Source organism: Anolis sagrei, chromosome 4 (genome assembly GCF_037176765.1).
Source record: "Anolis sagrei isolate rAnoSag1 chromosome 4, rAnoSag1.mat, whole genome shotgun sequence".
Taxonomy (NCBI): Eukaryota; Metazoa; Chordata; class Lepidosauria; order Squamata; family Dactyloidae; genus Anolis; species Anolis sagrei.
Window position 1 is genome coordinate 126,476,992 of NC_090024.1, and position 27,330 is coordinate 126,504,321.

Sequence of the window (27,330 nt, forward strand, 5' to 3'; positions counted from 1 at the left end):
GGCTCTTAAAATTCTCCTGAAAAAAATAAAAGCTGTCAAAAACCAAGAATCATACTTTTGGAATTTTTCAAGGAATGTAAGTTTCCAGGATGGATCTAGACCAGGCATGGGCAAATTTCAGCCCTCCAGGTGTTTTGAACTCCAGCTCCCACAATTCCTAACGGCCTACTGGGAAATGAAGGGGTGTAGTTTGTCCATGCCTGTGTTATATGTCCCATATTTGTACTAGGATCAATTTAGATGCAGACTTTGAGGAAGACAAACCTGAAAAGGCACAGCCTTCGTCAAAAGACATTCTCAGTTGTCCCCAACTGCCTTTTTGGAAACGTAACAAACTCTGTGCATCTTCTGCAAGTATTCCATGATCATAGTTCTCAAATGTGCTTCCAGATTTCAAATAATGCTAACAATGTTGGTATTTGTAATATTGTAGCAGAAATAATCGGATTTTATGTGCTTTCAGATCATACTACTAAATATAGCATTGTCAAGATACCACAAGCCAAAGAAGAATATAGTATTTTTTTCATACTGTATCTGCATATTCCATTCTGCTGATATCTAAATTCTTGTTGATCGAAGCTGTCATTTCATTTAAAGAAAGCTGGCTCAACACCTGAATCTTGATTCAATACAAATGTGATTGTGGAAAATGACAACATAAACAGTTCAAATTTTAAGCAATTTATTTCAGTAGGAAAATTCTATTTTTAAGTCTGTAGTTTAAGCCATGTTGAAATAGCTTATGCAAACACACAATTCAAACACGCACACATGGTAAAGTATTAAAAATTAGAAGGTGAAAAGAATGACAAAAAAACAGCAAACTGCACATCACTCATAGAGGTCATAGTGCATTCATCTCTTATCAAAATGGTGCATCGGGTCAACAGAGAAGAAATACATTAAAAATGGCTTGTGTTCAGCATAATGTAGACTTTGTATGCATGGAAACTGAAATATTTGAATGGCTGTATGGACGTTTTTTTAAACTATTAAACAGTAAAAAAGACAGTACGCGAAATCCTCTTTACACCTTCCACCGAACAAGCTGTAGTAGGCTTATGAGTAGCTCTGAGTAAGCAAACTTTTAATTTCAGAGCCAAAACAAGATAAATGTTTTGCTTCTAAGTTTTTCAATAATGCTTAAATAAACTCTTTGATGAAGCACTAGAAAGAAAATGATTCTGATTTTCTCATGAATGTTACTTAGCAATTGCCCTTCACAGAAAGCTAAAGAATGCAAATGTGGTAATATGGATTTTTTTTACTCTATAGGTATTACACTTCAGATTTCAGACATGACTTGAACCTTTTTTAAAGTGTTAGGTCACTAAAATAACAAGTGGCATTTTAAACTTTGAGTTTTATTAGAAGAAGTTCATAGTATCGATTTCTATGAACCAATTAATTCTACATAAACTGTATTTTTGCTAGTCTGAAAATCCAGATTGCCAAGAAAAAGTATACTTACAAATTATTTTTGTAGGTATTTTTAATGAACACGGTGGCTTCCTCAAGACATTTACTGTAGACATTCATGCAGGTCCCATGTGACATTTTCTATGTAGTGAAATATGAGCACAACCTTGACGCACAGCATATACACTGACTTAACTGTTAAGAGTAAAATTCTGAACTGGACTTTATATCAACTGTAAATAATTGCTTTAAAAAATAAAGAGTGGAATGAATTGGAACTTCCAGGTAAACCAGAAAATCTCTAGAACCACTTTTTAAAAGCAATTGTGACTTTCAAACCAAAAGGGAGGAGAAGACTGAGCTGCTCTGCTGGTTATAAAAAATCCATACATATAACTGAGGATTTGCATGAATGGGGAAATGCATAGAAACAGTACTTAGTGGATTGCCCCTTTGGTCTTCAGGCAGGCAATTAAGGCACTGACAAAATCTTATACAGATATAACGTCCATAACCCTTTTAAAGACAGGCAAGGATATTCACCTTTGGAGGATCTTATCATGCTTGTTTATATTTTAATAGCAGTGTTTTAAACTTAGACACAAACCATTTTTAATGGGGCAAAAAAGGAACTTGAAATACACGATCTCTAGAATGTCTGACTCTTCAGGGAAAAGAAAACTGGTCATTTAGTGTCAGTTATGGTATTTTCAAGCTTTCATAGCACACTAAGGAGATCAAGATTCATGACGTTTAGGAATAAAAAGGCAATATACTCCCCCCAAAATGAGAAAAAAAAAGATGCAATTGGAAGAGTCATAGGAAGAAAACTTATTTGGAAAAAAGATGTGTTGTATGAGTAATTTACACACACATACAGGAATGTGCTTTGAAATTAGGAAGTAAACTACAAGTTACACTAAATTAGACAGCATTCTTTCATATTGCTCTTTCTATCCAGAAGTGACGTGTTTGTAGGAACGCAACAGGAATATATGTTTTGAGTGAAATCCATACCAAATTTTCTCAGGGATGTGGTTCCTGATAATTTCCACCTAGTAAAATATGTACAAATCAAAACACATTTCTCTATGCCTGAAGTATACCTCGTATAAGAAAAAAATGTGTTTGTTACTTGCAGCTTCATTTCTTCTTGTCTACTACTTGGCTGGGTGAAGATATAAAAACTGTCTGATGGTATTAATGAACCCTACATCCTATTGGCTAGTTAAAAATCAACAGGATAAGAACAAAGAATAGAGGGGAAAAGTTATATATACTGAGCAAAATACATGCTCTCTGGAATATATAATATGAGAAATGAAGAAAACTGATACATGAATTTTGTGAAAACAGCCCAAAAATGAAGCATGTAACAAAAATTCAGCAATCCAAATATGTATGGTGAAAAGGCAGGACATGAATATGTAAGGAGGAAATTGGTGCAAGAGGAAGGCATTCTTCATTTCTTTCTACTTGAGTGTGATTTTTTGTGTGAATAGAGTTTGCTACTGGATTAAGCATTACGATAATCACAGAGTATTTCAAATAATATTCTTCATGTGCTGACTGAAAATGTACTATGGCTCAAAATTCATACTGAATCACAACACACAAGCAGAATTACCATATTCTGCTTTGTTTTGTAATCAGAGAATTCAGGCACGCAACTCGGTTTGTGAACTCCAACTGTGTGGATCACTGGATTAAAACAGGTCATTGGTATTAAAGATGCTGTTTTACTGGGTTTAGATGGAATCGGATAACAGATCATTAGACAAATATATCTATGTACTGAATAAATAGTTTTCGGATACAATAAACATTGGAACTCATATTCTCAGTTCATCAGTATCCAATGAATTTAAATTACAATTCCTGTAGGAATGAAGACTCACCCAGCTATCTCAGTAATTCTAAAAAAATATTAGTGCCAGTAATCTCAGAAGCTCATTTAGACTTAGACTGGTCTACTAATTTAAATATGTGGATCTGGTTCTGAAGTCATCCTTTCAAAATAAAGAATGTGTCTTCACACGATGTATAAAAAAGATCTTATAAGCAGGCATGAGATAACCTTATTTGTGGGGGTCACATTGGGAGCCAGGGCAGAACAGACGGGTCGGGATGGAGGGGAGCAGGAAGGAGGCTGAGGGCAGTTGCTGCGGGGGGGGGGGGGGGAGGCGGGGTGATTGATGGTTGGCGCAGGGGCGGTTGGCATGGGGGGAGGCCGGGGTGTGGTTGGTGCGGGGGGAGGTGGGAAGTCTGTGTAGTGGCCCGCTGCATCTCTAGGCTGAGAGGAGACATGCGGCTGGCGAGACTTTCAGAGGGCACTTGCTCGGCTCTCCTCTCAGCTTGGGGATGCAGCTTGAGAGAAGAAGGACTGAGAGAAGAAGGAAACACGTGGCTGGTGAGAGCTTCCCGAGAACTCTCGGCAGCTATATGTCGGCCTCAGTCCTCCTCTCAGCCTGGTGATGTGGCAGACCACCACATCGGCATACTGAGAGGAGGGCAGAGGCAAATGGGGACACAAGAAAGAGCTCAAAAGTCTGCATCTAACCCGTGGGCCTGGGTTTGCCCATGCATGTTATAAACTATGCCTTAATCTTGGATGGGGAAGTGAAATTTGGTGTAAGATTTAAGAGTTTTAACCTTGAAAGATGAACCACCATCAAAAAATAGAATGATTTAATATTGGAGTGATTGCCTCAGTTAGCCTAAATTAATGTGGAATAAACTATAAAATGAACATGATAGCTCACTCAATCTGCTTTTGAAATTTACCCAAATGACATACGGAAAGTACAGGGAAAAAAATAAGCTAGCCATCCACTTAGGCATTGAGTTAATCCACTGGAATACTCTGTGAGGTCTTCACTGAAACAGTGATATTCTTCTCTAAAGTGAGATGTAGTGAACAAATCTATGCTATGAAAGATTGTGTAGACTGAAGCAAATAATAGAATACAGTTAAACTGGATGGAGGAGGATGTGGATAGAGTATTCAAAAATTCACCACGTCCCATAGAACTTGTCAAAACCTAATGCAATTTCCACATGAAAAAATCTTGTGTAAATTATCATTAGCAAAACCAGCATCATATGCCTCCCAGTTGCATCTTTCTTGAAATAAAAAAACCATAACAAATAAATTCAACAAGCCTGTATCTAACACTAGTGTTTTTTCTCTCTTTTTATAATATATATATATATTTTAAAAAATCAAAATTCCACAGGGTTACTAACCACAAAACTAAAAAAAGGAAGGAGAAGGAAGGAGCACACACACGTATAGTGTTTTTTTTCTTTTAAAAAACGTACTTTGAAAAGAAACACACAGTAATTTTAAAAATTGGAAAAAAGTTGTGCAAACTCTGTACAGTAATACTGATGGCTATAAAGAGGTTTCCATGAAACACCCGATGGGTTACTGTGGAAGAAGCATACTAGAAGTGACTCAGAACAAGCAAGTTTCCCTTTTTGAAGCAAGCTTCTGCAAGATCAGAATTGAGCATTCATTCCCCAATAATAAAGAATCGAACAAATTACAGCTGTTTAATATCTTTTTCACAGGGGAAAAGGATCCAATTTAAACTTCTTTGAGGGCAATTTTTATGCTGCTTAAAACACAACAAAGTTTTCAAAAGGAAGTAACTCACGGAAGAGCTTGGGAAGAGAAATACACATCATGCTGATTGAAGAGTGTGCATCAGTTTAAATATATGGAGGAAGAAAGGCTCAGTTTTGATCCGCAGACATTTCCCAAAGCTGGCTTTACAAAATCATGAAAATCGTTTTCATCAGACAACAAAATGGAGAGTGTGATACTTAAATATCAAGCTGTTGTGCCACTTGCAAGAAACAAAAGCAATGTAGTGCTTTGTGAAAAGAAAAAGTAACTTGCATATAATACAGTTCTTACATCCTAATCTTAAACAAACTGAACTGCATCCCCAATTATCTGAACTTAACAAAAGTTGATGCAGACTGGAAGGATGCAGGTACCATTTGCACATTCTCTTAAGAACACACATGCTACATCCTCACAAACTTGCCCTCGACACAATCCCTTTTCTACAACAAGAAAAACTGCAAAGAAATATGGGCTTTAAATTAAAAGTTAACACAAATGCAAACTAGTTATAAACTATTTAACCTAAGCACAGCACCGCCAGAGGATTCACACACACATACTATTTGGTGTTTCATGTTGGTTTTCCTTTCATTCTTTAAGGCAGTGGTTTCCACAGGTCAGTTAAGAGAATTTTAAGTAGCAGTTCATGGCAGTTCATGTTACATTTTACACTTTCATCCCCTGAATTCTCAGTGCTTTTGTTGCTGTTGTTGTTCATCAGTACTCTAGAAACATGAAACTCTGATTGCAATCTTCATTCTGGCCCAGAAGTATAGCTGGTATGCGTTCACCAGGATTTTCCTCATCAAATTCATCTTGATTCAGGCTCTGTAGAGGCTTGTCACTCAAAGGTCATCAAGTTGGCAGGGACCTAAAAACGTAGGCAATGATTTTGCAGGATAAGTGAGTTCTTCAGCTTATATGGCGTGAGTTTAATCTGGTTTTATGCTATGTGAAAAATATACTCATGAGAAGCTTTGGACTTAAATGCTGTCAGATTCAAATCTGTGAAACTGTGGCTAGTTTCAAAGATGATTCAGAACAACCTGGTTCCAGAGCCCAGTTTAGTTATAGCCTGTCCTCCCTAAGCATGGCTTAAAGGGGTTAGGGAGGATACACAAACTTATTTATTTAGGGCTTTTATATCCCGTCTTTTCTCAACCTCCGCAGAGGGACTCAGGATGGCTAACAAAGTGGCACCCCATGGCGCCCACATCAAAACATAAATATACAATTAACAGCAATGCAGTAACAATATAAAATAGTATAAACAGTATTAAACAGTATTAAACCGTATAAACAATATAAAAACAATATATAAACAGACAACAAATAGTCATTGGTAACCAATTTAAATCATTATCAAAGGGCAGTCCATCAGTAGTCTTCTAGGTCCTTAGAAGCCTTTTGAATTTGAAATTAGAAACTTTTCATTTTTTGAAATTAATAAGTACATCATTGCTACATTTTTACAAAATAATGTACATTTGTAAGTACAGGAAATCCCCAAGTTATGAACAAGATAGGTTCTGCAGGTTTGTCCTTAAGTTGAATTTGTATGTAAGTTGGACCAGGTACATATTTTGAGTGTAACTCCAGCCAAAAAAATATATTTTTGAAGCTTTGGATAGCATAGGGAAGGGTTAACATCCCTGCAGTATTTGTTTTGCTGTCTGTATCCCTGATCAAAATATTTCACCTCACTTTGGCTTTTTGTGGAAACAAGGATTGGTGGTAAAGCTTCAGCAGAAACACTTTCCGCCATGCTAACTCTTTCAGGAGTGAATTTCCCTTCTTAGAGGTAGATTTCTCTCACTTCCTGTTGTCTCACCGCTGTTTGTAAGCTGGATGTTTGTAACTCGGAGACTGCCTGTATATCTAACTGAAGTTGGCCTTATTTGATTACAGCTAAATTAATGTGGTATTCCAACAAAAAAAGGTTCCATACCCCTGGTTTAAACTTATAAGAGTTACCAGAAAGAATATATGAAGAGATGGAAAGAAAATATTGGAAGAACGATAAGAAGAGAAGAATTAGAAGAAATTTGGATCAAAAAATTGAAATATTCATACACATCTGACTTAAAAGAAAATTGGATAAAGATATCACATAGATGGTATATGACCCCCTATAAATTAGTCAAGTGTTATAAAAATACCAACACAGAGTGTTGGAAGTGTAGAAAAAAGGAGGGCACATATTTCCACATGTGGTGGACATGCGAAAAAGCGAAGGTGTATTGGAAGAATATACAAGAAACAATACAAACAATGCTGGGGACAAATATTCATTTAAAACCAGAAATATTTCTGCTAGGAATTACGGAACAAAAATGGAATTTTTAAAGATAAAATCCTGTTTCTTCTAACCACTGCAGCCAGAATATGTTATGCAAGACTATGGAAAAAACAGGAGATACTGAGTATAGAAGATTGGCTAGAAAAAGTTATAGAAATTAGAAATATGGACAGACTTACATATTTGATATCAAAAAACAAAGGTAAACCGATAAAAGAGACAAATTGGATGAAAGTTACAGAATATCTAAAAGAAAAGAAATATAAGATGTTAATATAGAAATTAAAAATCAACCTCAAATGAATGAAAGGGAGATGGAACGACGAAGGAAGAAAAAAAGAGAAAAAGTAAGGAAGAAGGAAAAGGAGGACACCTCACAGAAGACACTCTGGAAGTCAAGAAGAAAATATACTTTTTTCTTTCTTTTAATTTAAGTTATATTTAACTAGTTATTTTTCTTCTTTTTTCTTTTATCTCTTCTTTTTCTTTTCTTTTCTTTACTTTTCTGAATTTTTTAAAATCATGTTTTAGAAAAATCGCAATAAAGATATATTTAAAAAAAAAGAGTTACCAGAAAGTTTTAAGAACAGAAGCAGATAGTTTTGGTATCCTTCATTTGGTGTGCAAAAGAAGAAAAGCAGAGGAACATATAAAGCTGAGGCTTCCAAGATCATAAAGTTGAAAACATAGTTCCATGCTAGTATCTCCATTTGGAAAAAAAATGAATACATTGTGGCCTTGGTATCTGCTGAGGTTTGGTTATAGGACCACCCAGGGATACCAAAATCCATAAATGCTCAAGTTCCTTTATACACTATCTAACAGTTAAATCACATCCCTTACATAAAATGGCAAAACCAAACATTTTGTTGGAATTGGTGACAGAGCTGGGGATATTTTAAAACTGGAAATGGTTAAATCTGAGGATTTACAGATGAGTGTGTGGTTGCTGATCAACTGTATTGCCCCTGGATGAAACTTGCTTTCTAAATCTGTTTCCATCTAGTTTTAGGCTGGGTTTAATCACCCTGTGGGGAACCTTTTCATGATGAGCTTTGGAAGTAAAGAGGTAAGGAGGAAGGAAGGGAGAGACAGAGACAAAGCAATATAGTTGGTCCTCTTGGCCTTCTTACTGCTTTTGATATTATGAAACATGGCACACTGGATTTGCTGTCAAAGTTAGATGTGCCATTTTACACTATTTCCATCCTGATTCAGTTGACCATTTCTAGAAGGCAGAACTGAGCAGCTCTTCAGAACAATTTAACATCTATGTAAAGCTATTGGGAAGGCATTATCAGGTAAAATTCAAGTGGGAGCAAGTCTAGGCAAAACATTCATGAATATGTAATCCAGTATCTGTTGTCTCTTTAAGACTGTCAATTTTTGGAACTCCTGCTAAATGCAGAATTACTAATCCTTAGGTATTTAATTCAGTTTCATAAAAAATAAATATTTAATGCTACACAGAAAGCATTTAAATTTCATATTAGGGCACAAAGTCAGGTGTTCTATTATGATATCTTCAGTTACAACCCACCCTTTTAGCATCAAAATATGTACAAGAAAGAATGAGCGCGGAGAGAAGTTATCCTAGCAAAAAATTAGATCTCATATTTATGGAAAAGTATATCCTACAACCTTTGGTCCTCCAGGTGTTTTAGACTTCAGTTCCCATAATTTTCTAACAGCTGGTATGATGGCTGGGATTTCTGGGAGTTGAAATCCAAAACAACTGGAGGACCACTATAACATTTTTGCATGGTAGATAGATCATCTTTGTTCAAATTAGTGGAGCATACATGGAGGGGATAAAAGGTCAAAAAGTGTATCTAAATATGAATGCAATTCCTAGAATTGTACAAAACCAAACAGAATTTTATTCAGTAACTAGCCGTCCCCTGCTGCATGCTGCTGTGGCCCAGTCTGTGTATATGTGTTTTGTGTGTGCATATATATATGTATATATGTGGTTTTGTGCATGTGTTGTAATGTATTTTTAATTTTTTTTTGCTTTTTAAGTCTCTTCTGCTGTGTTTTTCTGAGTAATGGTCACTTGTTGGCCTGATAGGTGTATTGTGTCCAAATTTGGTATCAATTCGCCCATTCATTTTTGAGTTATGTTAATCCCACAAACAAACATTACATTTTTATTTATATAGATATGAGATTACAAATATCAGAGGAGGGGGGAGGGGACAGTTCACAGAAACAATCGTCTGAAAAACTGGCTACATTGTGTCATGTAAGATATACGCAATGTTTGATTACAATTTACAAATTACAATTAAAATTATAGTATCTTATGTAATTCTCCTTGGAGAGTACTAATGTGTTGGTGGAATCCTTACATTCTTTTTCACAACTCTGTTGAAAGCTACAGACCAGACTGTTTTTCAAATACCCCCAATGAAGATTATTGTAACAGGTTATTTCATGGCTTACACATAAAAATCACTTTCTTGTTATTTTGATAATGTGCATTATAGGAATACTGTATAAAGATGGCACATTTTTGCATATACTAACAAATACCAAATACTATAAACTTAGAAAACGATTAAGAATTCTATCCTCTCGAGGACTTCCGGTGGGAATGGCGACGGGGAAGCCTTGCTGAGAGAAAGCTCTCTCAGGGAGGACCTGTTTTGAGTGGCGAGGTCGAGCTATAGCTCCCCACCTTTGACCGGATCGAAGGCGAAGGTGATCGTAAATCCCCTGGGTGCTTTGAAGACCCCAAGGCCCCCTTATTAAGGGGGAATTGAAGGATCTGAGAGCACCAAAAGAGGAGCGGGCTGCTCTACAGGATCAGGCTCGGCTGAGCTTGTCCAACTGCCTCCATCCCATTTTAAAGATAAGAATTCTAAAGAAGAACAAACCCCCACGTTAGGGGGCTAAAGGGACTGTGTTCCTGAAAGAAGAAATTTCATCTTCAAGGTAATATAAGAGGGGGAGGGACCTTCCCCTCGGAATCTAGGCAAAGAGGGATTAAATCAAGTACTTTTATAAGGAGAAAAGAAGAAGATAGTAAAGGAGAGAATCTATAATAAGAAAAGTGTTTTTATAAGTTGATTTTAAAATTGGATGAACTTTAAAGTCTAAAGGACTTGGTAGAAGTATTTTTAAAAGTATCAAAGAAAATAGAACTTTATAAATATCGGGACCCTTGTACTCTCCTTTAAACATTGGGCTACACCCCTGCACTGCTATCTAAATTAGAGACTTTAATGGGCACTACAAGAAATTGAATTAGCTTACAGTGTGAGGAGAAACGACCTTGGCTCCATTGTTGTTTGGTCTACGCTGGCCTTCTTTATAAACAATTGAAGAAAAGCAAGATAGGAACTGACGAAACGGAAGGCTGCTGTGGAACAACACAGGAAGAAGAGAGCAGTGCAGGCTGGGAGTGGTAGTCCAAAGGTCCAAAAAGGTTTTAAAGGGCAGAGAAGAGCATGAGAGCACAAGGACAGAAGTGAAGAAGATAGCAAAGCAAAGAAGGGCAGAAGAGGCAAACAGAGGCAGGAAGAGGTCTAATAATTAAGACACAGATCATTCTCTGAAGGCAATAAAGGAGGAATTTAAAGAATAAAGACGAGGAAGAGAAGCAGACGGGCGACAGACGAGGAGGAGAAGTAGACGATCGACGGACGAGGAGGAGAAGCAGACGGGCAGCAGACGAGGACGAGAAGCAGACGCAAAATAAGACCAGGCCGAGAAGCAGACGATAATAAAATTAATAAAATTAATTAGAGGCATTTAAAATCTTTAAAAGTATACTCAGATCTTACCCCAAAGTTGATTGATGAATTAATTGAAGGAAAATTAAGGAATAATTGATTAATTGATTAATGGATGGGAGGAAAAAAATTAAATTGTTCTCAAATTAATTGATTAATTTTAAATTAATTGATCAACTGAATAATTGACTAAATATATATTAATTTTGAATGAACTGGAATTTAATTAAGAATAAAATAAAAATTTATTCATATAGAAATTGCAACAGTAAGCGAAACAAGTTATAAGCAATTACAAGCAGTTAAAGAAAGTGAATTGGCTTTTAAATGTCAACAAAGGGGAAAGCAGAGAAAGAAAAGGATAAGGAATTACAGACACAGACACAGCTGAGAAGAGGATCTTTAGATAGAGGGGTGAATATGGAGAATATTCTAAAGGAGATTAAGAAGCTTTCTGAAAAACAAGATGCCATGAAGAAGGATATGACAGACAAACAAGAAGAATACTACAAAAAACAAGAAGAACATTACAAGAAATTAGATAAGGATCTTAAAGATATGAAAAAAGAAATGAAGGAAGAGTTTGGAGGGTTGAAGAAAGAACTAAATAATCTGGCAGGTGAGGTGGAAGTTTTAAAAGCGGGAAAAATCGAAACAGATGAGACACAGGCAAAAATTATGAAGAAAATTAAGTCACTGGAGAAACAAAAAGAAAGAATGGAATTAGAACAAGAAAAATTACTACAAAAACAAATGGATTATCAATTAAGGCTAAGAAATATGCAAGAAGATTCAAAGGAAGACATAAGGTCAACAGTGTTAAATCTCCTGGCCAGGGTCCTGGAGGTGGAGGAGGATGAGCTTGAGCAAGAGGTGGATCAAATATATCGAGTCTCCTCATTCTACTCTAGGAAACACAAAACACCAAGAGACGTGATAGTCCAATTCACAAAGAAGAAATTACGGGATGAGATATTGTGGAAGACAAATAAAGATCCATTACAATACAAAGGAGTGAAAATTCCAGTTCTTAAAGAATATCCACAAATGACACTTAATAGAAGGAAGAAATACTACTTTCTAACAGACGAATTGAAGAAGAGAGGAATCAGATATAGATGGGAGAGACACGAGGGTATAATGGTGACATATAAGGAGGAGCGTTACTGGTTAACAACGGAAGAGAAAGCAAAAGTCTTCTACGATAAACTGATGAGAGAAGAGGAGGAAGGAGGCAATGGAGAAAAAAGTGAGAAGGGGGAGAAAGGAGAGAAGAAACAATCGTCACCGAGAAATGGAAATGGAAATAGAAGTAAGAAGGCAAGATATGTTTCACCAGAAGAATATAAATTACTGTCGTCTAGAGAAAGAAAATTTGCGGCAATTAGTGCATCGGAAAGAGATTTAGCTGGAATTGAAGCAACGGCAACAGCGATTTCGGAAATGGATCTTGGCGTAGGCGGTTTGGACTTAGATAATAATGAGTAGCATGATGGAGCGGCAAATAAAATGTTTTTCGAACAACATTAATGGTTTGAACTCACCCCAGAAAAGGAAGAAAATCTTTAACAAGTTGAAAAGGCAGAAATATGACATAATAGCTCTCCAGGAAACACATATATGTCATAAGCATATATCCCATCTCGCTGAGAAAAAATTAGGGAAAATGTATCACTCTTCATTTGAAAAGAAAAAACGAGGAGTAGTATTATATATAAAAGATAATTTGGTATCAGAATTACTATTCAAGGATCAAGAAGGTAGATGCCTCGCAGTTAAAATTCTTATTGGAAACACAAAATTATTGATATGTAATATATATGCACCAAATGGACCTAAGTCATCCTTTGTTGAATTTTTGAAAAACAACCTGGAACAGGCTGAGTATGATGAACTTTTATTGCTTGGAGACTTTAATGGAGTGTTGCAACCTCAATTGGATAAGACTAAAGTAAAGAAAAAGGGGGGAGTAGAAACAAGCACTCTACCCCAAAAATTTTTGGACTTAAAAAAAGAGCTGGACTTGGAAGATATTTGGAGGATAAGAAATGAGGAAAAGAAGGATTATACATTTTATTCTCACAGGCATCAGTCTTGGTCGAGAATCGACATGATATGGATTACAAAAAAATTAATGACAAAAGTGCAGGATGCTCTCATCCTCCCTAGAGATCTATCGGACCATTGCCCAATGGAGTTAATTATATTTCAAAGAGAGGGAGTTAGAAGATGGAGACTGAATGAAAACTTGATAAAAACAGAAGTGGATAGATCTAATTACAGAAGAATAATTCAAAATTACTTGGAAATTAATGATACGAAGCTGACAAATGCACAAATAACATGGGATGCAATGAAAGCAGTCCTGAGAGGACATTTTATTCAACATAACTCCAAAAAGAATAGGGAAAGGAATAAAGAAATTAAAGACTTAACAAATGATATAATGAATATGGAGAAGGAATTAAAAAAGAAGCCTGAGAAGGCACAATTGGAAAAGAAACTGAAGATATTAAAACAAAAGAAGAATCATTTGGAATTGGAATCTCAAGCTAATCAAATTAAATTTTTGAAACAACAAACGTTTGAAAATGCAAATAAACCTGGAAAATGGCTAGCCAGACAAGTGCGAAAAAAACAACAATCTAGACAAATCATGAAGATTAAAGTGGAAAATAAAATCATCTCAACAGATAAAGAAATAATGGAGGAGTTCAGGAAATATTACAAACAATTATACTCAAAAGATTGTATAGATAAAGAAGAAATAATGGCCTATATAAATAAATTTAAGTTTCAGAAAGTGGATGAGGAAACAAGGGATCAATTGAATAAAGAGATATCAGAGGAGGAAATTGAGAAGGCAATTCAAAAGATGGACCCAGACAAAGCTCCGGGTCCAGATGGATATACAGCTGGATTTTATAGAACATTTAAACAAGAATTGATACCTTTATTAAAAAAGGTATTAAATGAAGTGATGACTGAACAGAAAATTCCAGAAACTTGGACGAAGGCAGAAATAGTACTGATTCATAAAGAAGGAACCTGTGAGACGGAGATTAAAAATTACAGACCAATTTCTTTATTAAATACGGATTATAAGATTTTGGCGAACATATTGGCAGAGAGAGTAAAAAATTTCTTAAGAAACTGGATTGAAGAAGACCAAACAGGATTTCTACCAAATAGATTTATGAAGGATAACATAAGGCTAGTATTGGATCTAATAGAATATTATGAACAGAATCATCAAAAAGAATTTGCCATACTAGCCTTGGACGCAGAGAAGGCTTTTGATAACCTAAATTGGGATTTCTTTAAGATATTAATACAAGAACTGGACATGGGAGATAAATTTACTAACGCAATAAAAGCGATATATGATTTACAAAAGGCTAAACTAAGAATAAATGGTCAAACGACAGAAGAGTTTGATATTCTGAAGGGAACTAGACAGGGATGTCCCCTGTCCCCACTTATATTTATAATGGCATTAGAACCATTAATGAAGGCAATAAGAGAAGACCAAATGATACAGGGATCCAAAGTTGGTAAATATGAATTCAAAATAAGAGCCTTTGCGGACGATGTACTTGGGATAATGGAAGAACCAAGTAAAAATATATTAAGATGGATGCAGAAGATAAAAGAGTTTGGGTCAGTTGCAGGATTTAAAATCAATATGTCAAAAACAAAGTTATTAACGAAAAATGTAGAAAAGAGAAAACAAGATATGATTAAAGAGCAAACAGGTCTGGAAATAGTCAAGAAATTTAAATATTTAGGAGTATGGATCACGACAAAAAATGGACAATTACTAAAGAATAACTATGAAGAAGTCTGGAAAAAAATACAAAAGGACTTACAAAAGTGGATACATCTGAAGTTGTCACTTTTAGGCCGTATATCTTTGATTAAGATGAATGTATTACCGAAATTGATGTTCCTTTTTCAAAACCTCCCGATAATTAGAAGCCAAACACTTTTTATAAAATGGAAAAAAGAAATATTGAAATTTATATGGGCCGGAGGAAGACCAAGAATAAAGTATGATAATTTGATTGATAAGAAGAATAGAGGGGGTCTGGGCCTCCCAGATTTTAAAGCATACCATGACGCATGTGCGTTGATATGGATAAAGGATTGGATATTGTTGAACAAAGAAGACTTCTTAAATATAGAAGGAAATGACTTAAGAGTAGGATGGCATGCTTATTTATGGTACGAAAGGGAAAAGAAAGAAAAGAGTTTTGGTAACCACTTTGTGAGAGCATCCCTATTAAGAGTATGGCAAAAATATAAAAGACATCTTTATTCTAAAACACCTTTATGGGTCTCTCCTATGGAGGCAAATCAGCGAAGACTTTTAGGATGGAGAAAATGGCCAACCTACAAAGATTTGTTAAATAAAGATACAAACACTGTTAAGACTTATGAGGAATTAAAACAAAAATTTTCTAATATTACTTGGTTACATTATATGCAAATTAAAGAATATTACAATCAAGATACAAAAATTGGCTTTTCTTGGGAAGAAACAGCATGGGATAAAATTTTAAAATTAGAAAAGAAAGTGATATCGAATATTTATAACATATTACTTACCTGGCTGACTGAAAAAGAACAGGTTAAAAACTGTATGATAAAGTGGGCTCAAAATTTAAGAAGACCAATTCAAATGAGGGAGTGGGAACAGATGTGGAACAAAAAATTAAAATATACATACGCAATGGATTTAAAAGAAAATTGGATAAAAATGTTCCACAGATGGTACACCACACCGAAACAATTGGCTAAAATGTACAAAACAGTTTCTGATAAGTGTTGGAAATGCCTGGAACAGGTTGGCTCCTTCTACCATATGTGGTGGACTTGCAAAGAAGCAGTAAAGTTTTGGAGGGTAATTCATGAAGAGACACAAAAGATTTTAAAAAGAACATTTATAAGAAAACCGGAGTATTATTTGTTAGGTTTTACAGATTTAAATCTACAACTGACGGAACAAGAGGATAAACTTTTTACATATATGACGACTGCCGCTAGAATTGTTTTTGCTAGAGAATGGAAGAAAGACTCAGCACCACCCGTACAGGAATGGGTGGAAAAAATCAGAGAAATAAAGGACATGGATGAATTGACTTTTTTGTTGAAGAAAAATACAGGTATGATACCAAGAAGAACGAATTGGGATAATCTCCATGAATATCTGGACAATTTGGGAAAATAAGAAACAAGAGAGACAATTTCTTTTTGAACTTATTTTATATTTTTGAATAATAAGAAGATATGATCCAAGAAGATGGAATGGAAGTCAGTTTTTTCTTCTTCTTTTTTTGTGTGTTTTTGGTGTAATATTGTAGATTTTTCTATTTTTTCCCCTTTTTATTTTTTTTATTTTTTTTTATTTTTTTTTAGGGGTTGTTTGGGATTTTAGTATATATTTTTTGTTTCTTCTTTTTTCTCCTTTTTTCTTTATTTCCTCACTTTCCTATACTTTATTGTTCTCACTCTTTCGTTGTAATCTATATAAAAATTAATAAAATTCTAATTAAAAAAAAAAAAAAAAAAGAATTCTATCCTCTCCTAGTAATGTCATCAACCTTTAGAGACTTTTAGAAGAACAGAACAATATTCAATGTAAACCTGGTTTCCATTGAGAGGACTTGCTTAATACTCTGTTCTCACAGTTAATTGCCAAAATAACTTACCTGTTGTCTGTTGCTTTGGCAGGCAGCGCTCAGATGCTTGAACCACAGCATTGCATTCATTCTATTACCAGCTTGAAATTTGTATGAGTTTCCTAAATAGCAGCAGAAGAAAGAACTGTCCACTATGAATGATGATAAAGCATGTATTCTGCAAGTCACACAAGGTTTATGGATCCTATCTATGGTATTACACAATGTTCACATAGTAATATAAGCCCAGCCAGTATAAAACCACTTTTTTTTGCTTGAATGCAATACATATTTTATGTTAAGAAAATCATAAACACAGGTCGAACACAGTGAAAACACACTTCTCCTCTAAGTTTGCCATTGCGAAATCATCACTAAGCTTGCCATTAAGAACTCACCAAAAACCAAACAAACAAACAAAAAAAACCCCCAAACAAACAGCTCCTCAATGTAATTTTGTAGTTAACTCAGGCTGTTAAACAACATGCTGTTTTGCAACTCCAAAACTATATTTAGGCCCTAAGCAAGCTGCTAAATTTTAGCAGTGCTGAGGCAGTGAAGTACAGCTACAAGGAGACGTGGGTAAGAAATAATAATAATAATAATAATAATAATAATAATAATAATAATAATAATTATATACACAACAAGATTGGTGCACAGCAAACAAGATAACTATGCTGGCTTTTGTATTTGATCACACATCAGACACTTCCCAAGTGTCTAGGACCGTGTGATGTATTGGTGAATAATGTGTGCAGATCCAAACAGGGTGGACTTTTGCAGCTGACATATGGTAGTTTTGTCAGCACCAATTGTTTTTAAGTGCAGGCCAAGGTCTTTAGGCACTGCACCCAGTGTACCGATCACCACTGGGACCACCTTTACTGGCTTGTGCCAGAGTCTTTGCAGTTCAAACTTTAAATCCTCATATCATGTAAGCTTTTCCAGTTGCTTCTTGTCCATTCTGCTATTATTATTATTATTATTATTATTATTATTATTATTATTATTATTATGTGCACAACCCACAGCAGATTCATTGGAGATAAAATGACCCTTGACTCAGAGAGGTTGTCCACTATGAGCTTTATAAACAATTGTTACTCGGAGCTGAAACATTCTCCCTCTATTAAATAAGAAAGTGTTTAGAATCTTGTGCAATATTGCATCTTTTACAAATTAATCTCTGAAAATATTAGGTCTTCATTCACAAAAAGCAAAAACAGATTATTGTTTTGAAAGAAGGGAATTCCGTGAAATGTTCTAGTGGCTTCTCAATATAGAAAAAAGATGAATTCGTTTTTACAGTTAGGGTTGAAATTGTCTTCAGATACACTGCTATCATAAAAGAAATGCTTCAAGTAAAACACTTTAAAATGTAATTTAAAAATAGAAACTCCAAAGGGAGCTCAAAAATAGAATGGGAGTCACACAAGTATCAGAGAACAGCTCTGTTTTGATTTGTTTCATGTATGTTTTGGATTTTACAATATTTTATTGCATGCTTTTGCCATTTGTATGCCTAATAAAAAGCACACACAGAATCCCTGTGAAATAAAAGATTAGGTATATTTTTTATAAATAAAAGGCCATAACCATTTTCCTCTAAGTATCTGCACAATATTTCAATAGTGTCAATATTATTCAATTACTGCTAGAACAATTCTCCCGAAACCACCAGAGTTGCTGTCACTGACCTTTCTCAGAATCTGTGAGCAGGAAGAGATCTGGATGGTCTGGATCATCAGCCATCATGACCATCCATCCCACCACTGACACATTCTTACTGGGTGTAGATTTGAACTGGAAAAATAACCAAGAAAACTTCAATATCACAGAATTAAAGGAGTGTAAAAGAGTTCAGCAGGAATGCATTAAACACTACCCCCCCTTGAAAAAAGTATACTTTGTTTGACACTGTGTTGCTACAATGTAAACAAATGGAGGGGAAAGTATTTGCCATTCCTTATTCAGCGACAGCTTTGGTTCAGATTCAGCTTCCACTGACAAGATTATCCATGTCCACAGATTTTATAAGCGTGAGATATGAAGCCTTGTAGATCGACTCCTTATTATGGACTTTCTAATTTTAATGTTATGATTTTTTAGTCTTAATGTTAATGCTTTTAAAAAAACCCTCAGTTTTTAATGTTTTTTGGGTTTTGTTTTTATTTTTTTTTATTACGCACTAGTTGTCCCCTGCCACACGTTGCTGTGGCCCAATCTGTGTATATGTTTTTTGTATGTGTAACTATGTGTATGTGTGTATATGAGATTTTGCACATGTGTTGTAATGTATTTTTTAATTCTGCTGTCTTTTCCAGTGTTTTTATGAGTGATGGTCACTCGTTGGCCTGATAGGTGTATCGTGTCCAAATTTGGTTTCAATTCGTCCAGTGGTTTTTGAGTTATGCTAATCCCACAAACGAACATTACATTTTTATTTATATAGACTAGCTGTACCCACCACGCATTGCTGTGGCCAACCTCCCCTCCCTCTTTCTCTCCTTTCCCTCCTTCCTTTGCTCCCTCTTTCCTTCCCTTTTCTTCTTTCCTTCTCCTTACTTTCTTCTCTACCTCTTTCCTTCCTTGCCCCCTTTCTTTTCCTTCCTTTTTCTCTCCTTTCTTCCTTCTCTACCTCTTTCCTTCCTTCGCTTTTTGTTTCCATCCTTCTCTCTTTCCCTCTCTCCCTCCCTCCTTTCCTTTGCTCCCTCTTTCCTTCCTTCCCCTTTTCTTTCCTTTTCTCCTTCTCTACCTCTTTCCTTCCTTCCTCCTTTTTCTTTTCTTTTCTTTTCTTTCTTTCTTTCCTTCTTTCACTCTTTGTTTCCATGCTTCCTTTCCCCCTTCTTTCTTTTCCTCCCTCCTTTCTTAATTTCTCTCTCTCTCTCTTCCCTTCCTTACCTTTTTTTTCTGTATCATCATTTAGCTTTTCATCATTCCGCTTTTTGGTTTTTTTTAGTCCTTTCTGCTATTTTTGGGGGGGTTTATGAGTGATGGTCACTCGTTGGTCTGTTAGGGGTATAGTGTCCAAATTTCCTGTCAATTCGTCCAGTGGTTGTTGAGTTATGTTAATCTCAGAAACGAACATTACATTTTTATTTATATAGATTTAATGTTTTAAAGTTTTACACTTCCGGTTCATTCTTTCAGTATATATTAGAACAAATTGATTTCTACTCTTGCTTTGGCTATTTGCATATGCATTCCTAGTATTTCTATTGTGACTGCAGCATAATTTCAGTTTTAGTGCCAACTACAGCAGATGGCTCTTCTAGGCTGGCCAAAATCTTTCGTGATGTCAATATGACATTCCTCCCATCCAGGTATATTTCTTGTGATTTTCCACTATGACTTGCAACTTTTAAAAATGTATTGCAAAGTGTAGAATTTTGTTTTCTGCTCTGGAAGTTTCAAGTACAGGTCAAGATAAAAGTCATTTGTATCTCATACCTTGGTGTTTACTGTTATATTTTCATGCAGTTCTCCAATGATATTTTAGAGCATGAGTATGACCTGACCTCCTTGAATTACATATCTGGTTACCGATTTACACTTCTTCTGCTTTCTTTTTTTTACCCTTATAGTGCTAAAGTGGTGTCATGTTTGCTGATACAAATAAGTTATATCAAAGAGACTTTTATCTCCCTTATTAAATCCTTAAAATAATATGAGGTACCACACATTTCTGAGATATAGTTATCTATTCTAGAACACTTTAAACGATGGGTCCAGACCTCAAATGGGATCCTCTTAGCTCAACGGTGGGGTGGTGAAAAAATTGGCCACCATTAAAGATTTCTGGACAACACCTATTTACACAAATCTGATAGCAACAATGTGCAGTGTTCCCAGTGGAAACAAAAAAGGAAATCAGCCTGTTTAGCATGCTTTGAAAATGCTGATTTATTATCAGTAAATGTTTGATATTTATACCTATTTTATATGCCTATAAACCTGGGATCACCTAAAATTTCTCAGTTGGAAAGAAGTCCCGGGAGGAAAAAGTCTAAGAAGCCCTAATCTTGTGAGAGACATTTAGTATACTGCAACCATTATGTGGAATACATTTCCATGATATTAGAAATTTCCCGGCAATTCTTATTTTATGAGCAAGGTCAAGTTTTTAATTTTTAATTTTAGGGACTGCATTATATTGTTGCCTAATTATTGTACATCTCTTTGAAATCTCCACATATAATTACTTTATACATCTAAAAGAAGTTTCAAATCTGCTTCCCCCCACCCCCTCCATCCATTTTGGACCAGGGCAGTTCTACTTTTTCCTATGAACTGGAAATTGTAAATATAACCAATTGCAAATATGACAAATGTTTGTGCTAGTCCATGGTGCTTGTGGAGTCCACCCATACCTGATTCAACTAGAGATGCTAGTGACTGAATCTAAGATCTTTTGGACACCAAGTAATCTATCTCTGAACCATGAATCCATTTCTTGGCAATGTAAAAAGCCACTGAATCTCGTGTGAACTAGCAAACATCAAGCAAGCAAAGGGAAACCTAATATTACACATGCATCTCTGTGGAAATATACTAATATAAAATGTCATATGAAGCTTTAACTACATATTTAGCCTGTGCAAGCATGAATTAATATGTGGTTTTGTTCACTGTAGTCTAAGCACGGAAAGCACTTCCATTATAGCACTTTCTTTAGATGCTAATTAGAAGCAGAACTTAAAAGTGACCCATACTTTACACAGCGGATATGATTTCCACAGTGAGATAAAATATTAAACAGAAATGCATAATTTATACCCTGTTGTGTGTTTCATATATATTTTGATAGAAAGGAAGTTGACTCTGAACCCCAAATGCTAAATATCATTCTGGATTTGGAAAAGCATTATAGTTGAATGACTATGGCTATAACATATTCAATGAGTGAATGAATGAGTGAAAACAGATGGCAAAAAGCATTTTTACATCTACTAATAATACTTGGTGGTACAAATTTGCTTCTCAGTTAATTTAAAACCATTTGAAAAAAATCTTTATTATTAGTCATGGTGACTCAAGGTTCTGCTTCAAATAAAAGTAATTAACCTCTGAAAGTCAGAAGAAACTAATATACTCAATTTATGGAGATCAGTTTCTACTTAAATTTTCATAAACCAGCTTTGTGTTTATGCTTTAAAGCTCAGAAAGTTCCAAACTGCTAATGCAATGTAGTTCTGCGGAGTAAAGCCTGGAGGGTCTACCAAGGCCACTTTTGTTCTGTTTAATAGCTACATTGTACTTTGGTGTGCACTTTTTGTTCACAAAACTGAACTCATGAGGCTACTTACATGACTGTTTAAATTTGGATTTTACAGTAGGAAGATTTTTTTTTGTCGTGTCAGGAGCGACTTGAGAAACTGCAAGTCGCTTCTGGTGTGAGAGAATTGGCCGTCTGCAAGTACGTTGCCTAGGGGATGCCTTGATGATTTGATGTTTTTATAATCCTTGTGGGAGGCTTCTCTCATGTCCCCACATGAGGAGCTGGAGCTGATAGAGGGAGCTCATCCTCCTCTCCCCGGATTCGAACCTGTGACCTGTCGGTCTTCAGTCCTGCCGGCTCAGGGGTTTAACCCACTGCGCCACCGGGGGCTCCAGTAGGAAGATTATAGGTTCAAAAATTGCTGTCAAGACTATTAGTGAGCAGCTGAAAAGCAGAAAATCAAAAAGGTCGGGCTAAGTTAGCAAAGACGAAAAAAAGAAGCAAAATATTCAGGAAATAACAGCAGCAAAAAAGTTGATTTTAGAACACACAGCACTCTTGATGAAAGGTGAGGTGTGAAAATGTGAAAAGGAGTGAAAATGTTCATACTGCTGCCAGAGGGAAAAAGGCAGAGTGCTGCCTGGAAAGAAGTAAGCAAGCCAAACAGTAAGGGGAGAAGAAGAAAAGGAAATTAGGACTCAAAAGACATCCTATGTATTTATTTCCAGAAAACCTGTTTTTGTTGGACTGTACCTGCGGACTAAGACTAAGCATGCTATTAAAAGATTATAATATACCATAAAATACAATACAATACATACATGCTTTCTCTCTGTTGCCTTCAAAGACTTTGCAGCATAGTAGAAAAGCTGGGTTCCACATAGTGCTGCCCAGTATTTTGTCCATGATGCTACCTGTAAAACAACCATCATATTAATACCTCTAAGGTCCCATTCCTGCCACCTAATTACTTTAAATGTTCAGCTCTACCTCCATCTCAAATTATCTGAGGAATGGGTTAGATAATTATAGCCAGCCCTCAATTTCACTGGGGTTAAGGGCACAAGACTGCCACAAAAGAGAAAAATCCACAAATAAAATACTACTTTTTAAAAATACCTGCGATAACGTATTACTAGGAATTTCTAAGTTCTCCAATGTGACTGCATGGTCAACTGCCATTGGAAGCTGACTACCACAGAGTTATTGTGAAGGACCTACAGATTTCTATACAGCTATTCCTTCTAGGAGTCTTTAGGTCCTCGAACATAACACTACCATCAATTTCAAGTGGAAATTCACCACAGTCACCCTGGAGCACCTACAGATTCCTAAAGAGACCATATTTACCAAATCTTCATAAGCAAAACCCGTAAATGTCCTCAGGTCTCTCACACTCTGGGCCATGGATTCCTTTATTGAGTTTACCCATATTTAATAGGGTATTTCTCTTTCTTTTCTACCTCTCCAAGCATTATTTTCTTTTTTAGAGTTTGAAACAGCGCTATTAGTACATCATTGGATTTTGGTGATCTAATTATTCCAAATGCCTTCAGGGCAGTTTCCACTTCATTTTTAAGGGATCTTATGGATGAGGTTTCTTTTTCATGCTTTTTGTTGTCATTTTCTATTTCTCTGCATTCATTATTATAATAGTTCTCTTTGGACCTCATCACACTAGAGCATGGATCCACTTTAAATCCATTTGCTGCCTCCTGCAGAATTCTGGGGCTTGCAGGGTTTTTTTTTGGGGGGGGGGGGCTTTAAACTGCTCGGCCAGGCAGGTCCTGGGCCTCACTTAACTACAAACCCCAGAATTCTGCAGGAGGCAGCAACCGGATTTAAAGTGGATCCATGCTCTTTCCGTATGATTTTCCAAATTAAATAAAATGGCTTAGTTTATCTAGGTACTCAACATCCAAATTTAGAGCAAATTTATCCAAATTTAGAGCAAATTTAGTGTGATGAGGTCCTTTGTCTCTGCATATAATTGCTCTTGCATTTTGGGAGCAATTATATGCTCCCAGAATGCAAGTCCACCCCCTTTGACTTTTGCTCCTCACCTGTTCTTAACTGTTTGAAGTTTCATCTGTCATCTCTTTCTTTCTGGCTAAAGATAGAGCCATTTGATATTTTAACCTCACAATGTCACTGGCTTCAGTCCAGAATTCTTCTGGTTCCCATTTAGGATGAGTAGTGCAAATCTATTTTTATATTATCTTTATATTCTACAAGGATGTTCTTCAGGTTGTATTTTGGCGCCACGGTTATATAATGTTCTTCTCTAGCTTTACTCTTATTTTTTAATATCAGCAGTTCATAGTTTGTTTCACAATCTACTACAGGTTTTAGTGTGTGAAGAAAGAATGAAACTTCGCCATAGTCTGCTTCTATTTATATAGTCTATTGGATTTCTATATTGATCATCAGATGATACACATGTATACATTCATCTCTTTATGTGGCTGAAAAATATGTGATGTACATGGATTGCTTTACAAATTCCACCAATCACTCCCCTTGCTTGCTTCATTTGTTGATTGAGGCCAAATTCTCCTGCAATGTTTGGTTCTGCTCTATTTAATTTTTTTGTTTTCTTATTCCCTATGATTACCAACATCTCTTGTTTTGGTGTGTGATTAATTTACTCCTGCATTCCAGCAAAAAAACCCCAACCTTTCACATTATTTTCTCTTTTGCCGATATAGTTGAATAATATATTTAGATTATACTTAAATTGATAAATGTTTCCTGAAGTCTAACCAATATTATTTGGTCAGACCTGACTGTTTGTGCCACATCTTACTATTAACACCATTCCATTTCTTCTTAGATTTTTATTTTTTGAGCAAAACACTGTAATCATTTGACTTCCAACCTGGGGGTCAAATCATTTTATTTATTTAGGATGATCTCAGCATAGTTTTTTTTCAAGGTAACAGACTTCAAGTGGGATTTACCATTGCCTTCTTCTGTGCAGTACTAGTAAACATTTGCTATAGTGCTACTGCCATTGTCCTGCACTACTACTGCTGTCCAGTAGCTGATAGCTCATTTAGTTTGGTTTCTCAGCAAAAGCTCGAATGACATGGGAGACCCTACCAGCAACACTGCTTATGTCAGCATTATTTAATTATTTATTTATCACATTTGTACCCCGCCCTTCACATCCCAAAGGGGATTCAGAGCGGCCTTACAAAAGGCAACTATTCGATCCCACACAGAGATATGTATAAAAAAATAAATAAAATCCAAGCAATGAAAAACATAGCCTCCTGCCTCACAAAAGCAGCAATCCCACCACCATGGAGACATAGTGTCATACTAGGTGCCTGCTTAATGGTCACACATTTCTTTTGCCTTGAGAACAGACAAATCACACACAAAAAAGTGCAAAAGGCACCAGATCCACAAAAAAGAAGAAAGCTTTCTCAAAAGAAGGGCTGTTTTTACTCCACCACCTTTGCACTAAAACCTCCACTTGGGAATATATGTACAAGCCGACATGTCCAGCTACTGTAGCCTTTAATTTAATTGTCCATCACCTTCTAACGCAGGGATGGAGATCATGTGGCTTTACCTTCCAGATACTGCTGAATTATCCCTCACCCATAAATTCACTCGTTAGGGCTGGTAGAACCTGCACTCTAGCAACATCTAGATAGCAACACAATCTCCTGCTCTAAACACATCAAATTGGCTTGGGCAAATATTATATCTGCATTCCTTCTGATAAGTCTGGACCTCATTAGTGACACTTGTCTCCCAATCTGTGAACCGCAAGAACAATCAGGTGTTTCTGTATGATTTTCCAAATTAAATAAAATGGCTTAGTTTATCTAGGTACTCAACATCCAAATTTAGAGCAAATTTAGATATACATTTTTAGTCCTTTCTTGGGTCACCTCTATTGTTGAAACTGCTATCTGAAGTGCAAACATTTTTGTATTTCATCAACAAAATGACAATAGTTTCAGTTTTCTCAGATGAGAGTAGATTCACTGGAGGCTGCTAAACATTCTTCTCCATGGTGGTCATTTCTTACATGACATGTAACATGTAATAGTCATTGCACAACTGGCTTGATTCAGAAAAAAAAATCTTCTGGACAGGTATCCTCATAATCCCTGACCACTGGCCATGTGGACTGGGGATAATGGGAGTTATGGTCCAAGGCATTAGTCCCTTTGGGGGAAGGGTGGGCTAGAAACAAACAAACAAACAAACAAACAAACCTGAAGATTCCGTCACTCATTGCTAGAAAATGCAACACTGGCAAGGAGAGTCTTATCATAAAACTATTATCATGCTATGACTTGGGTATAAGTATTATTGTCATCATTTATATCCTGATTGCATAACACCTTTTCAAAATGGGCTTTTAAAATAAACTTCATTCCTGCTTAAAGAGTAATGCTGCTCCATTTTTAAAAAGCCCCAGGGTACCTGTTGAAAAATGTAATTACTCAAATAATGAACACACAATTTACTAATTCTCTTACAGTAGGTTTTTTCCCTTCTTTCAGTAAAGTCTTCCGTCTGAGAACACCTTGAATAGTAACAGCTCCTGGATATAAATGAACGGCTAGATCTTCAGACTCTGCAGAACTATAAAAAAGGATAAATAAAGAATGGGAAAATAAAATAAATATCCCAGCAGCTATTAACATCTATGTTTCAGCTTGTGAAATACTGCCACACTCAAACATATGAATTCTAAATAATTATGATATTTTTAAAATCTAGTTCAAAGACTGGATTTGTTGAAATCATTTGAGTTACTGCAACAGAAAAAGCAGGTGTTCAATACATGCATATTACCATAACAAGATATGTTGAAAAAAAGCAACAGAAGCAGCAGGAAAGCAGAAAGCTTGACCTAGAGCAGTAAACTGAAGTTGTTTTAATGCAGCATGTGTTCTAACAAGTGAGAAGCTGAGCAGCTTTTAACAGGAAATATTTGACTGACGCAACTGTTATGTCACTGTATGCCAAGCAGCTTATGTAGACAGAGACATCAACACTTCAGAGACAGTCTGAAGGAGTAAGATTTTGGAAATGTCTTGGAAAAATGATTCCATTTCCAAGGAATTAAATAAATAACTCAATTTCGGATTATACTTTTTTTTTTTTTTTTACAGTTGGTCAAACTAGGTTTCCTGGGAGAAAACATTACAGAATGAGGTTGCTGTGTATGGAAGCTTCCAAGCAGTTCTGCATAAAATGCCAATAATTCATAAGCTCTTTCCATTTATATGGCTTCGAATAAGAAAAAAAAAGCACAATTCTTAATAAAGAAATTATGTTGAATACAGGTGGTTCAGATCCCAACACCA

General features: G+C 35.7%; 1 protein-coding gene across 2 annotated transcripts in view; it reads right to left on the bottom strand.

Moving 5' to 3' along the window:
* Positions 1-668: 668 nt before the first annotated feature.
* RALGPS2 (Ral GEF with PH domain and SH3 binding motif 2) overlaps positions 669-27,330 on the bottom strand; it is a 132,143-nt gene continuing 105,481 nt past the window's right edge. For both annotated transcript variants that reach the window (XM_067467648.1, XM_067467649.1), the window contains 5 exons: positions 26,497-26,602; positions 22,816-22,908; positions 18,474-18,579; positions 16,804-16,895; positions 669-5,927 (listed from right to left, as the gene is read on the bottom strand). In XM_067467648.1, coding sequence (XP_067323749.1) covers positions 5,898-5,927; positions 16,804-16,895; positions 18,474-18,579; positions 22,816-22,908; positions 26,497-26,602 — 427 coding nt within the window. In that variant the 3' untranslated portion in view covers positions 669-5,897. The remainder of the gene's footprint in view (positions 5,928-16,803; positions 16,896-18,473; positions 18,580-22,815; positions 22,909-26,496; positions 26,603-27,330) is intronic.